General features: G+C 65.2%; 1 protein-coding gene across 1 annotated transcript in view; it reads right to left on the minus strand.

The window, feature by feature from the left end:
* OBSCN (obscurin, cytoskeletal calmodulin and titin-interacting RhoGEF) overlaps positions 1-11,290 on the minus strand; it is a 113,388-nt gene that overhangs the window by 42,105 nt on the left and 59,993 nt on the right. The window contains exons 28-37 of the mRNA XM_044917033.1: positions 10,438-10,704; positions 10,065-10,337; positions 9,239-9,511; positions 8,774-8,970; positions 8,554-8,629; positions 2,967-3,239; positions 2,405-2,680; positions 1,830-2,121; positions 1,408-1,688; positions 210-583 (exon numbers count right to left, since the gene is read on the minus strand). Of these exons, the coding sequence (XP_044772968.1) occupies positions 210-583; positions 1,408-1,688; positions 1,830-2,121; positions 2,405-2,680; positions 2,967-3,239; positions 8,554-8,629; positions 8,774-8,970; positions 9,239-9,511; positions 10,065-10,337; positions 10,438-10,704 (2,582 nt within the window). The remainder of the gene's footprint in view (positions 1-209; positions 584-1,407; positions 1,689-1,829; positions 2,122-2,404; positions 2,681-2,966; positions 3,240-8,553; positions 8,630-8,773; positions 8,971-9,238; positions 9,512-10,064; positions 10,338-10,437; positions 10,705-11,290) is intronic.

Raw genomic sequence — 11,290 nt, forward strand, 5'->3', positions numbered from 1 at the left:
GATGGGTGGGTTGATAGGTGGGTAGTAGATGGATGGATGGTGGATGATGCGTGGACGGACAACGGATGGCAGATGGATAGTGAGTGGATGGGTGGCTGTATCAGTGGGTAGCAAACGGACAGACGATGGAGCAATTAGGTGGATGGTGGATGGGTGGCGAAGATCTGAGACATCCAGGCCTCTCCTTGCAGGCCACACTGGACACTCACCTTGCTGACCAGTGGTGAGGTGCTGGGCCGCCCAGCCTTCTTGAGGTAGGTAACCAGGGAAGGAGTGCCTGTCCGGGACTCATCATCAGAGCTGGTGTGTGAGAGGTCGGCTTCGCCGGAACGTGCCAGCTCATCAGCTGTGGAGTAGTCCTCAGAGAGGTCACGGGCTGCTTCCTCTGGCTCATGCCGCAGGCACCGCGACCGACCATCCTCCTCGGGCAGCTCACTGATGGAGTCCAGCGTGGGCTCACGGCTCATGCGGCGCTTCCGGGCCAGGGCCTCCCACAGCAGGTGCAGGTCACCCTCCTGGGCTGCCTCAGGGGGGAGGCTGGGCTGCGCAGGGGCCTCATCCCCAGATCCTGGGGTCAGCACCACTGAGAAGGACAGGAGACTGGTCAGCAGGTGAGTGGGGGTTGACAAACCCTTGACCCCAGGCTGGCCTAGGCTCTGACTGTGGTTCCCCTCAGTAGACCAGAGAGCTCTGAAGGCCCCCCAGAAACGAGGTTTTAGAGGTTCTGAACTGCCTTGTCAGCCTCAGCTTCCCCTGATGAAGCCAGACCTCAACCTACATCGAGCACCTGCAGAGGAGGAGTGAGCCCAGGGATAGGGCCAGAGTCAGTGCAAGTGCAGGCTCATAGTGTGAGGGGGTTCAGAGCACAGGGTGAAGGGGGTCAGAGCTGGGGGGCTCAGAGTGCAGGGAGGAGGGGGTCAGAGTGGGGAGACTGGTAGTGGGAGGGATTCATAATGTGGGGGGCTCGAGCACAGAGGGGAGAGGGTCAGAACGGGGATGCTCATAATGCGGGGCTCAGAGCACAGAGCACGGGGCACCTTATAGTGTGGGGGCATGAGTTCAGGGGGGAGTGATTCAGAGTGGGGGCTCGCAGGGTGGGGTCCGAGCACAGAGTGGGGGACTCAGAAGGCACGGGGGAGGAGGCTACGAGGGCAGGGACCAGAGAACTCAAGGGACCAGCAGTGGTACCAAGAGATGTGTTGGTCAGCGTCCTGCTCGGGGACCAGTGTGATGTGAGCTGCCAGCCGTCCAAAGAAGCCGAGCCACGCGGCCCCACCAGGCCTCAGTCTTGAGGCCGGCTCCCCAAGAGGACCCCTGCCTGTCTGCGCTGGAGCTGATGAAGAGGAGGGGCCGGCTCACTCCCACACCCCAGGGCTCTCCCGCCTTCGCTGGGTCTCCAGAACGCACCCTGGAAGGAGGCAGCTGCAGAGGAGTTGGGGTCCTGGGCGAGGCGGCAGCGGTACTCGCCCTGGTCCTCCGCGGAGAAGCCCCGGATGACCAGCGTCTGCCGCTGAGCCCGGCAGAGAACCTGGAAGCGCCCGCTCGGTTGGATGAGCTCCGTCCCCTTCAGCCAGACGACCTCACCCGCCTCGGCCACCTCGCACTCCAGACACACGTCCTCGCCGGCAGCCACCTGCCGGCTCTCGGGAGCTGGGGTCGCGGGAGCCGGGGGCGCGGGAGTGGGGGGCGCGGGAGCCGGGGGCCCAGGCTCAGGCTCCTGGGGCTCTGCGGGGAACAACGCCACTTCAGCAAGGCGTGCCGGGGGCCCTCCAGCCTGGGGAGCACTCCGGGCAGACCTCACCCTCATCAACCGTGGGGAGCGCAGCGCCTCACCGAGCCTCACTGTCTGCGGCAGGTACACCGGCTCCCCAGCCCCCGCCGGGCCCACAGCCGCCACGCGGAAGCGGTACGTCTCCCCAGGGGCCAGGCCGTCCACCACGCACTCGGGCCCGGGCACCAGTTCGTGGCACAGCCGCCACTCGCCCGTGGAGGCCGCCTTCAGCTCCACCCGATAGCCGCAGAGACCGCCGCCGCCGTCGCTTGCAGGGGCCACCCATGACAGCGTCACCGAGCGGCCGCTTCGCGCCACCACCTCAGCGTCCTCTGGGGGGTCCGGGACGCCTGCAGGGAGAGGGGCTGGTCAGTGGAGGCTCCCCGTCGGCGCCCGCGCGTGCCCAGCCTGCCTGCTTGGGGTCTGATCCTGGGGTGCGGAGTGGGCGCCAGGCCATCCGCCCCCAAGGCCGGTGAGCCACTGCGCTCTGGGCCCAGCCCGTCTGAGAGAGCAAAGGGAGACTGTGTGCCCCGAGCCCACCCGGACGGGGGCCACGGAGAGGCCCCGGCAGCCTCTGGGACGGGAACAGCAGAGCCCTAGCCCCGACCTGCAGCAGGCGGCCGAGCCACCCACCCAACACGGTGAGCCGCGCGGAGGCCACGGCGTCGCGGGCGGCGAAGGTGACCTCGCCAGCGTGGTGCGGCTGGGCAGCGCGCAGCAGCAAGGTGTGGTGGCTGCCGTCCGCGGTGACCATCCAGTCGGGGTCGTCCGGCTGCACGGCGGCCCCGTTGACGTACCAGGTCGCCTCGCCCACCGACACCGCCTCGCTGAGCGTGCAGCCAAAGCTGGCCCGCCCACCGGCTCGCACCGCGGCGTCCCGCGGCGGCTCCAGCACGTCCAGGCGCCAGCCTGCGGGCAGGGGCGGGGGCGGTGCGGTGAGCGCGCGGGCGCAGGGCCGGCCTGGAGGCACGGCTGGGAGACCTCTGTGCCTCCAGGTCCCTCCAGCCCCGCCCCCCGCCCCCGGCGGAGGAGAGCGGACCGCGGCCCTGCACCTCCACGGCGCGGGGTCCTGGGGGGGGTTGTCTCAGAGACCTGGCCCCACCCTGCGGCCCCAGCCCGCCCCCTCCACACAGCTGTGGCGCGGCAGCGGTGGGAGGGGTCTCAGACACATGCCCCTTCCCCCCCCAGCCCTAACCTCTGACTGTGAGGAACGCGGACGTCACCACGCCCCCAGCCAGGAAGGTCACCCGGCAGGTGTCCTGCACCCGCAGGTTCTTAAGTAGCAGCAGGTGCCGCAGGCCGTTCTCCAAGTAGACCACCTCCGCGTTCTCGGAGGTCTGCACGGGCTCGTCGTCCCGCAGCCAGGCGTGGGCGGCCACCTCGGGGCGCGACAGCCGGCACTCGAACAGCGCCTCGCCGCCTTCCAGGGCGTCCACGTTCTCCAGGCCGCGCACCACGCTGTTCTTGGCTGCGGGGAAGGAGGCCGCTCAGGGATCCCTGCGCAGCCGCGTGGGAGAGCCTCCCCGTCATTGCACAGGGCCCGAGGGCTAAACAGAACGCGGCCCAGTGGAGGGCAGCGCACAGTGTCCACGTGGGGCACCATGGGGGCCTCCTGACGCCCTGCCCACTCCCACATCTTCACTGCTCTGGTGGCCTTCGCTCGTGGCCAGGGAGGGGGGTGCTCCACCACCAGACAGGTGAGAAGCCTCCCAGGTGGTCCCGGAGCTGCCTGACGCACAGCCAGGCTCAAGCCCCCGCCCTCCCCCACCCTAGGCTGCGCATGGGGCTCTGGAAATGCCCCCGGTCAGAGCTATCAGCCCTGCTGAGCTGCTCCGCTCACTCCCCAGACCAGACAGACCTCTGCCCTAAATCCCCACCCCTCTCGTTCTCTCATGCACACACAACACCAGTCTTAATAAGTGCACGCGAGTTTGTGTGTGTGTGAGCCACGAGCTCAGGACTGGGCATGCCTGGCCGCACTGCTTGCCCCTGCCACGGCCCATTCCCACGACACACCACCTGTTGGGCAGGTGATGCCCATAGGAACAGTCTGAGTGGGCTTCCAGGAGGAGGAGGAACCTCAGAATGGGCATGACTGAGCTGGGCAGGAGCAGTGACAAGAAGGGACACCAGGATGGGAAGGAAGAAGGGGTTCATGAGGGCCAGCGGGGACTTGGCCAGCGGAGTAAGGGATGCAAGGCGCCAGGTGGGGTCCTGGGAGGGGGGTGCATGTCAGGCCGGAAAGGAGCGCCAGGTGAGCCAGGGCTGGCCTGGATGCTGGGAAGGGCGTGACCTTGACTCACATGACTTCAGACGCCGACCTGAGGGATGGGGGGTGGGGGCAGCCAGGCGCACGGCCCCAACTGCTCTCTGGGGTACACACCCAAATGAAACCTGTACACAGCCCTCGTGGTCAATCCCAGCTTGTCCACAGAGTCCATGTGCCCTGCGGGCAAGGGTGCCCGCTATGGACAAGGAGTCCCAGGGAGGGAAAGGGGCAGAGCAGAGTACCCAGAGGACCTGTCCATGTCCTTCTTCTGGTCACCTTCCTGGCCCTGGGCTGCTCGCCCCACAGACCAGACATCCCCACAGCCCGGCCCCTTTCCTCCCCACATCAGAATCAGTGGCACTAGAGGGGGCTTAGAAGTGCATCCCCATCTCCAGCTATCAGCTATCACCCCTGCCTTCAGCCCCCACAGTGATAGTCCCTGCACAGAGGGCTTGCTGTCTGTTCAGAGCTGTGCCTCCGGGAACCAAAAACACAGCGTTTTAACAACTCAGATCTTTCAAGAGTGAAGCAGTGGGCGCACCACGTGGCAGGTGGCCCCCTGACCACTGCCTGCAGCCTCCAGCTCACTCACCACGGGGAGGGGTCCAGATTTTCCTAAATAGAACGTGGCAGCAGCCAAGAGATGCCCCCCCAACAGAGGCTGCTGTCCACCGCCCCCCACCCCTGGTTCCCAGAGAGTGTCCTTGCCGTGCCGCGGACGGGGACACAGGGCTCGAGAGCCTGCTGGGTGGCCGACCCGGACAGGAGCGTGGCTAAGATCCCGGGACTCGAGGAGCTCAGCCCAGCACCCCGTCCTGTCCTGCCAGGCTGCTCTGGGAGCAGAGGGGGTCTGCCCGCCGGACCCTGTCTTTGTGGCAGGGCCACATGGTCACAGGGCGCTGGCCGTCCCCACCTGCCTCTGCACCATGAAGGACGGTCCCAGCCAGGCCAGGGCCGGGCAGGCCTCACCTTGCACATGCAGCAGGGCCACCACCCGGGTGCCTGCAGCCTCGCAAGAATAGATGCCACTGTCGTAAGGCAAGGCCGGCCGGAAGGACAGCCTGGCCACGGTCCAGTCCTGCTCTATGATGACACGGCGCCCGTCGGCCCGCACCTCCTGCTCGTCCATCTTCCACGTGGCCTGCACCGGCCGCGAGTACTGGCAGAGGAGCTCGGCCCGGCCGCCCTCCTCCACCACCAGGTCCTGCATGGCACTGACCACTTCCACCGTGGGATCTGTCGGCCGACACCCCGGTCACGCGTCAGCTGGGGCCGCGCGGCTGCACCCCACCCGTCCTCTGGTCTCAGCGGCTCAGCAGCAAGCAAGCGCAGGGCTGTGGCGGGAGGGGCACCTGCCCCGGCAGCCCGGGGCCCTCTTCGCAGGGCAAGCCTTGCCCCCCACACCACCACCCGCAAGGACGGCACTGTCGGCTCGGCCTCGTCGGGGCTAGGCCCTTCCTCACCCGTCTTGTCCCCTAAGCCCCTGCCTCCCTCCCCACCCCCTGGCCCAGGGCATACTTTGCCTCAGCAGGGACATGACACCTCTCCTCAAAGCCCCCAGGCCTCTGCTGGGCACGTGGCACCCCCAGCCCAGCTTGTCCCTTCTCCAGGGGCCTCGCCGGCCTCCTTGGGGTCCCCACCCCATCTTGGCCTGCTGACATCCTACTCAACAAATGGGTCGCCCCTGGGATGCGGGTGAATGGCCACGTTAATTCTGCAGAAGCACAGAGGAGGACCAGGGTGCCAGGCGAAGCCTTGCTGGCCAGCCGTCCCAGAAGTGCCCGACACCCCCACCGGTGTCCCTCCCCAAAGGCTAGCTCTCTCCCAGAAGGGCACAAGACCTCAGCTGAGCCCGCAGCAAGGGAAGCAGCTGCGGGCAGGGACAGTGCCGCCTCGGCCAGCTCCAGGAAGGGGGCTCTCGCCTCCTGGCTGCCCTCAGGTGCTCCACAGCGTGGTGGCCCAGGCAGGAAGCAGGGCATGGCCCTACAGGTGGGTGGGGGCGGTGGGCTTGCAGCTTCACCACTCTCTTCCACAAATCAGGATAGCAGACCTCCCACGGTGCCTGCCCCGACCGACCGTGTCCTGGGGCCAGCCCCAGACCCGCCGCCCGGGGAGCCCGCAGCAAGCATGCCGAGTCAGCAGGTGCAGAAGCCCCAGCCCGGGGCAGGTCCCGTCGGCCAATACCTTTGACCAACAACTTGGCCGTGGAGACCAGGGGCCCTGCGCGGTAGGTGATGGTGCCTGAGTCAGCAACCCCCAGGCCCGAGAGTGTGAGGGAGTGGAGGGTCCCGCCGCGCACGGAGATGGCGCTCTGGGGGCCATCCTGCAGCAGGGTGCCATCCAGCCACCAGCGGGCCTCCGGCCCACCCGCGCGGGACACCTCACAGGAGAACGTGGCCACCTCCCCCGCAAAGACGTCCACGTTCTGCAAGCCACGTACCAGGCATGGTGCTGCCTCTGCACAAGAGGGCAAAAGGAAGGGCGCTGGGCACCCTGGGTCTGTGGGGCCAGCCTGGGGTCTGAGTTTACAGATCCACCCAGGCCAGCTGGCCCGCCTTGCTTGCAGAATGAGATACAGAGACCACCCATGGCAAGCCCGTGGAGGGCCAGCTCAGCCCCCCTGCACCCGACACCCCCATTGGAATACGTCCCCTTGCACCAAAGGAGACTGATGACCTGCCTCCATGCCCTTTTCAGAAGGCACAACACACAGTCTCCAAGCCCCCAAACTGTGATCTTTGTGGGGTGGGTGTGGGGTGAGGAGGAGAAGCCATGGGGCCCAATGCTCTGATACGGTGTGGGATCTCCCTTGGGAGGTAAGCCCTCCATTCCTGGAGGTGTGGCAGCAGGTGTCTCTCCCATCCCCAGAATTCCATTTGTGCAGATGTGCCCTCAGGTCCCTCCAGCCCTAAGATTCCCGGGCCCTAACGCCACATGTCACACAGTGGGGCCTGAACCCAGGCCCTTCCCACTGCTCTGTACCCCTGTACCCACCATGGCTGGCCCTTCCCCCAGAAGGCCCTCCATGCCCTTCCCGGGGGTGCACCATTGACGCCCTAGCCCCACCTGCCTGTCGACCCTCTCCCAAAAGTGCACACTTGACTGCATCCCCACCCTACCCCATTAGCTCCGCATTCCCATCTCCAGCAGAGCTCCCGAGTTCATCCATATGCCACCTAACAGGACACCCATTCGCACACCCCCATGCTCACAGCCCTCCCCACAAAGCCATGGCCAGGTATCTGTACATGAGACAGCACACTCCAACTGGGGACACCAGGCCAAGAGGGGCCGAGACACACAGCCCTCGGTATAGCCTGCAAGGCCCAACCCAGTCCCATGCTGCCCCCTCACAGATGCCCACCCTGATAAACACACGGCCCTTACTGGACCCATTTTGCTCAGGACAACCAGGATCCTACCCCTCTCCCATCACTCAACTTGAGGGCACTGCACTCTGGAGCCTTACCCAGCCCCACAGTTCCCAGAGCTGACTCTGTCTGTCCACCTTCTGAAAATTTGGTGGAGGAGGAGAGGGGACCTGAGATTCAGGACACACTCTGTCTCTATGTCTCTATGTCCAACTCCAACAGCAGACTGGGGACTCCCTGAGGGCAAAGCTGCATCTGTCCCCTCTCTAAGTAGATGGTAAGATAGATGGTGGGTGAATGGATGGACACATGGATGGATGGTGGATGGATGAGCAGTAGATGGATGGATGAATGGTGAACAGATAGATGGTGGATTGATGGATGGTGAATGAGCAGATGGATGGATGACTGGTGGATGGATGAGCAGTAGATGGATAGATGAATGTGAATGGATAGATAGTAGATGGGTGGATGAGCAGATGGATGGATGGATGGATGGATGGATGAGTGGATGGATGTATACAGAATGATGGATGTGGATGGGTGGTGAGATGCATGGGATCAGCTTGAAAACCAGGAGTAGGACAGAACAGGAGATGCTCCCAGGGTAAGGCTCAGATGACCAGCTCTGGGGACAAAGTATAAACCAGGTTGAAAGTCTTCAGATCCTGCCTACAGGCCTGGAGACTCGTATGCTCTTGTCTAAACCTACATGCATCATAGTTGTGCTGCTGCATCAAGACTTGGAATTCTGCTGGATGCACAGCTGTGTGTCAGTGTAGACATGAGCACAGGGACTGGCGTCACAAGAGTAGTCATTTGGAGGGTGGAAAAGGCCCTGCCTCCACCGCAGGGCCCAGGCCCACAGCAGCCAGCCTCCCCACCTCCCTCCTGTGAACAGCACTCATCCCATACTGGGATCCCACACACACCAGAATGTCTCAAGCTGACCTGCACTGGTCCATCTCATTGGGCTTTCTGGTCTGTGGCTTTAGCCACCAAGCAGTGGAACTTCGCCAACCCAAGGCAAGATCGCCTCTGGAAGGCTTGGGTTTCTGGTCACACCACACCCAAATACCTCCCTGAGTAGGGAAATACAGACACCCACAGGCAAGGTGCTGGTTAGGGGAGAGGGCTCCCACCTGTGACCTTTAACTGGGCCTCCGAGCTACACGAGCCCACTTGGAAACTGATGGTTCCAGCATCCTCCAGGGTCACCTGAAGGAGAGAGGGGGTCTCAGCCTGGCAGCCCTGCTCCCACCATCTCCGCAGGCCCCCAGCCCAGTCCGGCTGGAGTTGGGACCTTCCCTCACCTGCACCCCCGGGAGCACTGTGGCTGGGGACAGGTCCCAGGGAGCCCACCTTGTGCAGGGTGAGGAGGTGGAGCGTGCCGTGCTCCACAGTGATGTCGTTCATCTCATTGGCCTGCAGGGGCACCCCTCCCAGGGCCCAGCGGGCCCCCTGGCCAGAGGCCCTGGACAGCTGGCACCGGAAGTGGGCGTCCTGGCCCTCGCTGAGCTGCAGGTCCTGCAGGGGCTCCATAATGGTCACCTCAGGGACTGCACAGAGGGAGACGCAGCGTCGGTCTCCAGGTTAGGAGTGCGTCCCAGACCCCAGGGTCTGCCCCAGCACCCCACCCCAATTCCTGAGGACAAGCACGGGAGGCCCCACTCCATCATATCTTGGCCATCCCAGAATCGCCCACTCACAGGGCCACCTCCCCACCAGTTCCCCACCCCCAAAGGCAGGGATCCAGAGATCTGCGTCTGGCCCACAGAGGGCCCAGACCTTCCAGCCGAGTGCAGTGAGCCTGCCTGGCCCCACTACCTTGGACAGTGAGCTGCGCAGAGGACGTGTGGACGCCCACGTGGAAGGAGACGATGCCTGCATCCTCGGGTGTCACGCCCTTCAGCCGGAGCGTGTGGGTGCAGCCACCCCGCACGGACACCTCCGTCACCTCGTTGCTCTGCAAGGGCAGGCCCTGGAGGCGCCACTCAACCTCCGCAACCCCATCCCGTGACACCTCACAGGTGAACTCCACGTCCCCGTCGACCTGAGCCTCAGCATCCACCAGCCCCCGCACAATGGTCACCTCCGGCTCTGGGGTGTAGGTGAGAGATCCCTTTACCAGCCAGGTCAGAGCACCCAAGCCAACCTCCCACTCCTCCTCCTCCAGGAAGCCTTCCTGAACACCCTCACAGTCTTCTCTTGCCCCAGCCTCTATGTGCCCCACACATTTGCCACCACGACACCCGACTCCTAGGGGCAGAGACTGGGCTGGGGGCACCTCTGTTTGGAAGGAACGTGAGCACTTGGGGGGTGCTGGGCTGCCTCTGTCCATCCCCACCCTGCGGCCAGCCCTGCCCTGGCCAGGACAGCTGGGAGGCAAGCCCTTTAAGGCAGCCCAGGGCTCCTGAAGGCCGGGGGTGGGACGCAGGGCAGTGCTGGGGGGTGCAGCGTGTTTCCCACTGTGAACACTCCTCTCTAGGAGCACCTGCACCAAAGTGGAGCAGAAAGGAGAAGACAGAGCCTATGACCCCAAGGCCCTCAGAACGACGCCCAGACAAGGGCTCAGCCTTAATGGGAGCTGGGCCAGGCCAGGTGCACCCCCAGGGCAGCCACCGGGGGAGAGGGTGTGGCAGGAAGGGCTCACCTTTGACCATGACAGAGGCCACGGTTTTCTGACCACCGGCCACGCAGACGTACTCGCCCGTGTCCTTGGCCTCCAGCCCGTGGATCAGCAGCTCGCATGTGGTCCCCAGGCGCCTTATCTCGTATTTGGGGCTCCCGTGCAGCTCCACACCCTCCTTGAGCCACTGCACTGGGACACCGGTCTCTGCCTCGCTCAGCTGGCAGCGAAGCTGGGCCACACCGCCCGCCTCCTGCTCCGTGCTCCGCAGCTCCTCCTGGAATGTGGGCCTGGGGGCTGGGGGGCCAGGGAGGGGCGCTTAGGGCCGACGAGCAGGGCGCCGGCCGCTGGCGGACGGAGGGCCCCATGGAGGGCAAGGGGCTGTTGGGCCGCTCACCTCGGACAGAGAGTCTGGCAGTGCTCTGCGTGTGGCCAGCGTCACAGGTGTAGTGGCCAGCGTCCTCCTGCTCTGCGCCACGCACCAGCAGCTCGGCGGTCCTTCCCTCCTGCACCATCTGGTACTTGGCGCAGGGGAAGAGCTGCAGGGAACCCTTGCGCCACTCCACGCTGGCGCCCTCCCGGCTCAGCTCGCAGTGCAGGCGCGCCGTGGCTCCCTCGTCCACCTCCTGGGCCTGCAGCTCCCTGAGGAACCGCGCAGGTGCAGCTATGGGGAAGCGGGAGAGCGTGAGGGCAGGGGCGGAAACAGTTAGGGGGCGCAGGGGGCGACAACAGGGGCGCAGCTATTGGGGCAGGGACACCAGGGGGTGCAACCACGTGGGTCGGGGAGACAGTGGGGGCTGGACCCGGGGTGCCTAGAGGGGTGCAGGGGAGAACCGCCAGCAGCTATAAAATAAGGGAGGCATGGCAGGCACTCAGCTGAGGGTTTGGGGGCGATGGGACTAAGGGCTGGGGCACAGCTACAGAGTGGAAGGGGCGAGCTGCTAAGCGTCTGCGGGTGGGAACCACCGGGCGTGGCTATGGGCATGCAGGGGCGCGGCTACTGGGTGCAGAGGAGAACTGCAGGGGCGTGGCTACTGGGTGCAGAGGGGAAACCGCAGGGGCGTGGCTACTGGGTGCAGAGGGGAACCGCAGGGGCATGGCTATGGATCCGGGGGGCGTGAATACTGGGTGCAGGGGCGTGACTACTGGGTACAGTGGGGCACCTCAGGGGCGTGGCTACAGGTGCAGGGGTGTGGCTACTGGGTGCAGTGGGGCACCTCAGGGGCGTGGCTACGGGTGCAGGGGCGTGG

The sequence above is a fragment of the Neomonachus schauinslandi genome, chromosome 7 (assembly GCF_002201575.2).
Source record: "Neomonachus schauinslandi chromosome 7, ASM220157v2, whole genome shotgun sequence".
NCBI classification, from domain to species: domain Eukaryota; kingdom Metazoa; phylum Chordata; class Mammalia; order Carnivora; family Phocidae; genus Neomonachus; species Neomonachus schauinslandi.